Here is a 9349-nt window from a genome sequence, read left to right on the forward strand (position 1 = left end):
AGAGCGAGAGAGAGAGAGACTGAGCAAAAGAGAAAGGGGATTGGGAGAGAGAGGTCGAGAGAGAGAGAGAGAAAGGGGATGAAAGAGAGAAAGGTCGAGAGAGAGAAAAAAAAAAGAGAGAGAGAGAGAGAGAGAGAGAGAGAGAGAGAGAGAGAGAGCCAGAGGAGGGGCTTTGGGAAAGGAAAGAAAGGGGGGGAAAGCACTTAACTGACCTTTGTAACAGGGTAGAGTATTTTAGATGTCATGTTTACAGGTTCTTCATCCATTATGTCGAGAACGCCCCAAAAGTCATTGATAACCTTGGTCCGGAAATCCAAAATGTATCCTTTCGGGGGAGTTACAGTCATCTGGACCCTCTTTGTGACATCATCAGTGGCTCTGACCTGATGTGAACATTTATAGGGCGTCAAAAAATCCTGACCCAACTTATTGTTAAATATTTCTTTAACTCTTATCATTATCAACACAGACTCTCCAACTTTTACACAATGACTTGAATCAATTTGTCTAAACAACTCCATATTTTTTTAGACGCCTGTTAGCTATATTCTAGAACATTCCTTAAGAAAAAACGAATAAAATATCCAAGTGGGTGGTTTCTACAGATTCTAAAAGGTTTACAGCTGAGGCAATACCGCTTTTAAAAGCAAGTCCGTCATTTTTTTATCGTGACATTATGCTTATTAAAAGCATGTTTTGAGAATCTTTAGTGCTAAAAATGTGATCACTCTAAAACGTATTTCTTGTAACAGGTTTTGCCACTAAAAAGTGCCATTGGCGAGATATGACGTAGGCTATTATGCGTGTGCCAAATGTGTGTGAGAAGCTGGAAGTGCTGTGAACAATCCCATTTACTTCGAGACTGAGATTTATAGTATCTTACTACTAATGGAGCTAAGGCCAAATTTTGCGAACAGGTTATTCTCAAAAACTACCGAATCAAAAAATATGAAACTTTGCCACTACCCATAACTTGAAACGTAGTGTTGCACTGTTGTATTTTCATTCAGATCAAATGTGAAAGAAGAAAGCCCAGTTTAAGTTAAATTCAGACCTTTTGTTGCGATCGCCATCATTTGCTTCGACATTGTATATTCACTGCGGAGTGCCGACTGCGACAAAGGGTATTTTGTGTTCAGTATAAAGTAAGTTTACGGGAATTCCGGGTTTCGGTCTCACACCTTTAGGAGGAGGAGGAAGAGGAAGAGGAGGTGGTGTAGGTGTAGAAGAAGAAGAAGAAGAAGAAGAAGAAGAAGAAGAAGAAGAAGAAGAAGCAGGAGGAGGAGGAGGAGCAGGAGCAGGAGGAGCAGGAGGAGCAGGAGGAGGAGGAGGAGGAGCAGGAGGAATTAGAGGAGGAGGAGGAGGGGGAGAACAAGAAGAAAGAGAAGGAGAAAAAGAATCAAGTAGTAATACATTTTACAAAGTGGTGACTTTTACGTTTGTTACCCTACCTTGGGAGAGGGGGAGGGAGAGAGAGGGAGGGAGAGAGAGTCAGAGAGAGAGAGAGAGAGAGAGAGAGAGAGGGGGAGAGAGAGGGAGGGAGAGAGAGAGAGAGAGAGAAAGAGAGAGAGAGAGGGAGAGAGAGGGAGGGAGAGAGAGAGAGAGAGAGAGAGAGGGAGAGAGAGAGAGAGAGAGAGAGAGAGAGAGAGAGAGAGAGGAGGAGGAGGAGGCCAGAAAGCACTAACAGAGAGAAGGTGGCGAGAGTGACAGGGAGGGTGTCGTCGGAAGCGCAAAGAGTAGTCGAGCCTACCGTAGGCCTACTTAATGTATCGATGGAGATCAAGAAGAATCCCGAAATGAAAGTAGAATCTAGATCTGTGATATTTTGATCTAGAATCTAGATTAGGGTTCTTCTAGGAAGCAACAATTGCCATGTAGGCCTAACTTTTTTTTTCAAAAGTGATTGAGCTGGAACTTTAGGAGAAAATGCCACGCCTTCGAAGAGAGAGAAGAAGACTTACCCCTAGAGGTAGTCAAGAGGGGGTGCTACATGGATAAATTCAAGGTAAAATATTTGTGTTTTGTTTCTTTCCTGTTTTCAGTCTTTTTCCTCTTCTTAACTTTTCTAAAAATTCTTTATTATTATTCCGTTCGTAGAATCGGTAGTTTTATTACTAGTTCTATATAATTTATGAAGAAATTTTTTTTAATCTAGCCTTAATTGATGCGGAAAAATATTATTAAGTTTAGACAAATTGATACAAACTGCTGAGCAAAGTATGAATGACATTGTTTTACCCGTTAGTCTAAGCGTCCACCAAAATAAGATCACGTCCAGGCCAAGGTGGTTTTTTCATGGTGTAGAAGCGACTCAAAAAGATCCGCGTCCACCGACGTCAGACCCAAGACAGAGTAAGAGTAAGACCCAGTAAGACCAGCTAAACCTATTTTTAGCCCAGTGTGTTATGATTACGAGAACAACAGACAGCACAGGCGATTGATTTATTTATTTACAACTTTTTTTTAAAAAGCAATAAATTATAGCTATGGGGAAAATTGTTTGTGAGTTGGGACGATGAGTAAAAGGTCTAACCTGGCCTATTTTTAGCTCTCCCGAGAACGAAATAATGATCTAGACCAGGCGCAGTTCTTCCATAGAGCACGGTCGTGCAGTGCCGCCCACATTTTTGTTTATGTTCTCAAACGTAAAACACCCACAATAATAAAATAAAAGAAGCCAGAAACAAACACTAGCCAAATATTATATCAAAACAAAGGTCATCACGGGCGTCATAACTGTCATTTCTATGCCTATAGGGCCCTAAAACATCTAGATCTACTATGCCATGCCAAAGTCCACGCGCTTTAGCTAAACAGAAAAGGATATTCAACAGTGTAACCTGACCTATAAATCGCTATTTGGGACAACCCAAGCGATGACGCCACTCGTAGCGAGTTTGGCGGTACATTAATATTATTAAGCCGGCACATCTCAAATGTGCTCCTGCCGAATAGTGTCGAAACATAGCCCACAGTAGGCAGTCTAAAAATAAACACGATAGACCCTACACTATTCTTTGCCAATATTATGTGAACCCCGGAGCAATCTAGCGGAATGCTCAAGTGAATTGTGATTGGTTCATTGCTTGTCTTGCCACTATTTTAAGTGACTCTGTATCCGTGAACCTGAGGGACGTGAACGTGTTCGTCCTATGAGTTGTGCCTTTGAATGGTTTTGTAGTGGAGTAGTGAAAGTAATTACTTGTACTTCAGTGTTCAGTTCCAATACACGATGAACAAAATTGATGTTTAGCTGACAAACAAATTTAGTACTATAAATTAAAGCGACAAGTAAAAAGAATGAAAATAAAAGCACGAGGCCCTCCCTTACCAACCCAAAGATCCTAAAATTATACACCGTCTCATTTACTATGCTCTTGACTATCTTCAGCATTCGATAGCTTAATTATTATTGTGCACGTCCACTTTTTAGCCCCACGAGCCGCCCCTGATCTAGACCTAGATCTAGGTCAAGTGCTTTAATTTTTTTTTTTTTTTTTTTGGTGCTGTTTTTCAGCACAAATCTGCTATTGTACAACATATTATAATGAGATACAATTTCATTGATCATGTTAAGTACAATGAAGAAGCAAGAATGTACTTAAAGATGCAAATTTCATTCCAAAATGAGTCGAATCGAGGCGTTCTTAGTCCCCTGTACGACTGACGAAAAAGCGTGCGTGCAGGAAAATCGCGTAGTCAGGCAAAGGCAGTCAATGACTGACAAAAACAAGTTCATTTGCATGTGAGCTTGGCCTGCAAGTGACAAAAAAGCGCAGTGGACGCGGGGCCTGAACGAGATTTTAAGTTGCGCCACCAATTTCTAACCGCACTAGAATCTATACCGTTAAAATTGTGAAAGATTAGAAAGCTTGCTGATAAACCTATCTACGCATTTCACTTTGATTAACTCATTTCCGACAAGCTGCTCCCATCGGCTCACAGTCAGAAATTTTAACCGCTTTGTTGGTGAAGTGGCTCAGGTACATTCGATTTTGACGACTTTGACGTCTTCAACGCCGTATTGATTTTTTTGGTAATTGCCGAAAAGAGGTCTCTTTTAGTGGAAGCTCTTTCGTCAGATGAAAAACTATCAAAATTAGTCCATTTTTAAAAACCTTTTGAGCAATTTGGTTACGAACATGTTAGTTTTAGGTTTTATACCAAATAAGGGCCGCGGTTTGGTGGGCAGATCCCCTCCAGATATAAAGATGTTACTGCTGCTTTCGAACAATAAGCTGCAGGGCTCACCCTTGAATCAGAGAAAATAGAAACTTTTGCTAAAACAATTCTATGAAGTCATACATCATCATCATCATCATCATCATCATCATCATCATCATCATCATCATCATCATCATCATCATCATCATCATCATCATCATCATCATCATCACAGACCAAAGAATTGTCCTCTTTCTTGTTTCATTTTTCTAGAAGTACAACAATAATTATTTCTATCAACTAAACATATTTTGGCGTAATTTTCGAATATCGGTACCAAATCAGGACTCGAGACCAAAAACAAAACAAAAACAAAACAAAAACCCAGCTATTATTTCCTTTTCGTTTTGCTCAAACATTATTGCCCCTTAGTGAAACACGAACAAACATTATACTAAACAAAACAAAAACAAAACAAACAAACAAATAAATAAACAAAAAACTTTTTAAAACGACTCAATTTTCGTTATATTTTTTTTCAGCAAGTCAAGAGCGGGTTCCGATCAACTCTTGCTCCGTAGCACCTACAAAGTATCATCACCAGTAGTAGTAGTAGTAGTATAGGGTTTTACGGCGCTCGCAACTGCTAAGGTCATATGAGCGCGCGAAACACAAGTTGTTTACTTTCGCAAAAGTCCACTGCACGGTTGGTTAGCTTTTAGCCTTTAAAATGTTAAAATGTTATAAAAAATCTGTGTAGATATATATAATTTTTTAAAATCTAAAACAATTTTTTCTAGTTAACATAAAAAATTTAAATTGTATCAATTTCACTCTACAACTCGCCATAAAGGCCAATGGCCTTTATAAAATTCAAAATTCTGCGGGGAACAACGACGGAAAAAATGTCTTGCAATTTCTTGCATTTATAATATTTCCTTTGGATCTCTCCAAAGTCCAGACATTCGGTTAAGATGTGTCTAATGGTAAAATCTGTGTCGCATCCGACACAGAACGGCTTCTCATCTCCTTGTATGAGGTATTTGTGGGTCAAGGCTGTGTGTCCGATGCGCAATCGAGTAAAAATGACTTCGTCTCTTCTGGAGAGGTCCGAAGGATTTCGCTGTTCCAGTTTGGATTTTATTTCATATATTTTATTGTTTTTCTGCTTTTCCCAGTGGCTCTCCCACAGACTGGAGGTGTACTTTTTGACTTTATTTCTAAAGTCAGTCTGTGGGAGAGTGTTTGTCGTTGATCCCAGCAGAAGGGATGAAGCTGTCTTCGCCAGGTCGTCTACCTCGTCGTTTCCTAGGATGCCCACATGGCTAGGTATCCATGCGAACATGATGTTTTTTCCTGTTTCGGATAGTGTATGAATTTTCTGTTGTAGCCTAACTATTTTTGGATGTAGGAGTGTGTAGTTTGTGAGTGAGGTGATGCAAGACAGAGAGTCAGAAAGGATAAGGAAAGATTTGTTAGGAGAATTTTCTACGGAGTCCAGTGCCATGTCAATGGCAGTGGCCTCCGCAGAGAAAATGGAGGCTTCAGGATGGAGTCTTCTCTGGTGTGTACTGTTGGAAGATAGGGCTCCGGTGCCCACTTCATTGTCTTTTTGGAGCCATCTGTGAAGATGAGCTCCGTACCGGGGTATTTATCTATTAGTTTTTTGTATTCTGCTTTAAAAGTTTTGGTGTGTGTGCTTTGTTTGTTGTGTGTGCTCAGCTGTAAATCTACTTTTGCCTTGGTGAGGTGCCACGGAGGGAGGTCGGGGAAAAGAATTTGTTGGATGTCTTGTTTGGAAAAGTGTAAGTTTTTCAGGTCCTCAAGGATTCTGAGGCCGAAGGGTTTGATGAGTTTTTCGTTGTTTTGGAATTTGTTTATGGTTTCTGGGTTTGTTTTAAAAATGCAGTCGTGCGCTGGATTTTCCGGTGTTGAGCTCTGTTTAACTGCGTATTGTAGTGAGAGTTGTGTGCGTCTGAGTGAGAGTGGTGGTATGTTGGCCTCGGCCTGGAGGCTCTCCACCGGAGAAGTGCGGAAAGCCCCCAGAGCGAGGCGGAGTCCTTGGTTCTGTATTGGGTCTAGCATTTTTAAGATGTGTGGTTTTGCCGATCCATAGACTTGACAGCCGTAGTCAAGCCTGGACCGGACAAGGGAGATGTACAAGTGGAGAAGGTGTTTTGAGTCGCCGCCCCACTCCGGATTCGATAGAATTTTCAAAGCGTTTGATGCTTTCTGGCACCTCACACGAAGGTCTTTGATGTGTGGTATGAATGTGAGTTTTTTGTGGAAAATGACGCCGAAGAAACGAGCTTGGTCCTGGACGGGAATCCTTTCCCCGTAAAGTGTCAAATCCGGCTGCAGCACACGTCTGCCTGTTCGGCACAAGTGTACTGCAACCGTCTTCTTCTTTGACGGGGAGAACTTGAAACCGTTATTGTTTGCCCACGTTTCAAGTTTGTGCAGCTGCGTTTGTAGCTGCGTTTGTAGCTGCCTTTCCATAGATCTCAAATGAGGATTTTTCGAACGGCAGCATATCAAAAAGTCGTCAACGTATAACGAACTGTCTATGCTGTTTTGGAGGGTTTTCCCTATGGAATTTATTTTAATTTCAAATAGGAGAAGAGAAAGGAATCTCCTCTGGGGAACTCCTTCCTCCTGTTGGTGGGGGTCTGAAAGGGAGGATCCGACACGAAGCTGGAAGGAACGGTTCTTCAGGAAGTTGCCAATGAAGGCAGGGAGGTGACCGCGTTTGCCGAGTGCATGCAGGTCTCGAAGAATGCCGTACTTCCAGGTTGTGTCGAAGGCTTTTTCTAGGTAAAAAAAGATGGCGATCATGTGGCCTCTTTCAGCGAACGTCTCGCGTATAAAGGTCTCCAGGCGGACCAGGTGATCCAGAGTGGATCGAGTTTTCCTGAATCCGCACTGGTGACCGCTCAGCGAGCCCGTCGTTTCCAGAAACCACATGAGTCGCCTGTGAATCATTTTTTCAATCATTTTGCAGAGACAGCTCGTTAGGGCTATAGGTCTGTAATTGGATGGGTGTGTGTGGTCTTTGTTTGGTTTGGGTATTGGAATGACAGTGGCGAGACGCCAAGACTCCGGAAAGGAGTGCGACCGCCACATGTCGTTGTATATATGTAGTAGGAGTGTGAGTGTTTCTGAGGGTAAGTTTCTAATGATCTTGTTGTATGTCTCAAGAACAATGATAACGTCTGAGACATCGACTGCTAAGTGAAAGTCTCCGTCATATTACTGTATGTCACTTTTTTTAAATGTATATGGCGTATTCCTGAGTTTCACAATAAACAGTTCATAAAATATTCTTTGTCGTTGGGATTGTCATCAAATTGCAAAATGTCTTAGGGTGATTGAATATAGGAGTGAGCGAAGAGCCATGATCGTCCCGCTTTTAAAGGGGCATTTAATCTATACAATGACCAATGAAAACTCTAAATCCGATTAAACATTTGAGTATAAAGAGACACATTGACATTATTATAAGTTTTATTGTGCACGAAAGAATCAAGACAAACAGACTGAAACAACAGAAAAGGCCCTCCAAAAATCAGCAGGCAGGCAAGCAAGCAGAAAAAAGGAAATGGGTGGCAGGCAGTTATAGAGTGAGTGAGTGACAGAAAGACAGAGATGAGAAAGGAGTAGGGGGCGGAGAAAAGGGGGACATGGTGGCAAAAAGACGAAAAAGAGAACGATGGGGTTGGGGGGGGGGGGGGAGGGAGAAAAAGAGAAAGATAATATTATTGTCAGGAACATCATCTTTCATCATCACCCGGTGCCTTGCCGACTGGCGTACGCGATCATGGACCTCAGCTTCACTCTGTCTTGCGTTGCAGCGATGGTGTCTGTTGTTATTGCTGTTCCCACCCGTGTTGTCAACTTGTCCAGTATCCTTTCTCTCTGTCTGCCTCTACCTCTTTTTCCATCAAACTTGCCTGTTGTTACAATATTCTCCAATGCTTCTTTCAACAATGTGTGTCCAATAAACTTTGCCTGTCGCTTTAGTATATTTCTCTATAGCTGTCGTCTGCAATTTGTTTCAACCAAAACTTCTTCATTTGTTTTTCTAGGTGTCCACGGGATACGCAGTATGCGTCTTGTTAACCACAACTTTGAGGCCTCAATTGTTCTTTCCAGATGTCTATTGATTGTTCATGCTTTGCACCCGTGTAACTTTTCAGTACTCCCTTTCTTGTTTCCAGTGACAGATTGATGTTTGTAGGTATGTTTCATTTTGTGGAAGGTTGCTTTTGCTTGGCAAATGCGGGTTTCAATTGCAGTGTGACATCTCCCATGTAATGATATAATGGTCCCCAAATATTTAAAATGTTGTACTGGCTTGAGGGTGGTACCGTTGATTTTGATATTGTAGGCTGGGGTTGGAATTTTTCAGCTTATCACCATTGTTTCAGTTTTCGTGATGTTTTTAGGCTTAGGCCCATGTTGTCATTCTTGTACGATGACATGTAATAGATCCTGTAGGTGTTTTTCATTTTCTGCTCTTAGGACTGTGTCACCTTTATCCCTACAATAATGACTTAAATCTACTCACTTGAAACAGGTAGCAAGTGCTGTCTTCCACCTCTCCGGTCGTTTCCTCGTGGACAATCTCCATCGGCATGCTGTTTTCTGGAAACGACAGAGTGAGCATTCTGCCTAAAAATTGGTCACTTCTGTTTAATTAAGAGTTTTACTGCACTTGCAACACAAGTAGGTCATAAAAGTGCCGACGTTGATATGTGATTCAGGAGAGTAACAAACACACAAAAAAGAAGGAGAGATAAGGACGATAGCTGTTTGCAATAAAAAAGAGCAGAGCACCTGCCACCCGCCCACAAGGTGTACGCAAAAAAAATTAAGGCCAACAAAAAAGATAATGCTACACGCAAAACCAAGGTTTCATTTACAGCTGGAAAACAGAGAAAAAAAGAAGAAAAGCTCAGAGCGTCGTCTTCACAAACTTGCAAGAACGAAGCGTCTATCTTCGATTGTGCTTGATAACACCGCGCTACTTAGCGAAAGCAAGGCATTATGGTGATTGGCAACAGTAGCAAACACACATGCACACACAAACACTCTATATCTAATTATCTATATATAAATAGATCCCTAGATAGACAGATATAGATCGAGAGAGAGAGAGAGAGAGAGAGAGAGAGAGAAGATCGAA

At 41.5% G+C, this 9349-nt stretch overlaps 1 protein-coding gene across 1 annotated transcript in view; it reads right to left on the bottom strand.

Annotated features, from left to right (window-relative positions):
* Window positions 1-9349, bottom strand: part of LOC101862524 — a gene marked incomplete at its 5' end in the record, with an annotated part of 86372 nt that overhangs the window by 68008 nt on the left and 9015 nt on the right. The window contains 2 exon segments of the mRNA XM_005105559.2: window positions 213-383; window positions 8732-8808. Coding sequence (XP_005105616.2) covers window positions 213-383; window positions 8732-8808 — 248 coding nt within the window.

This window comes from Aplysia californica, unplaced genomic scaffold (genome assembly GCF_000002075.1).
Source record: "Aplysia californica isolate F4 #8 unplaced genomic scaffold, AplCal3.0 scaffold00477, whole genome shotgun sequence".
NCBI classification, from domain to species: Eukaryota; Metazoa; Mollusca; class Gastropoda; order Aplysiida; family Aplysiidae; genus Aplysia; species Aplysia californica.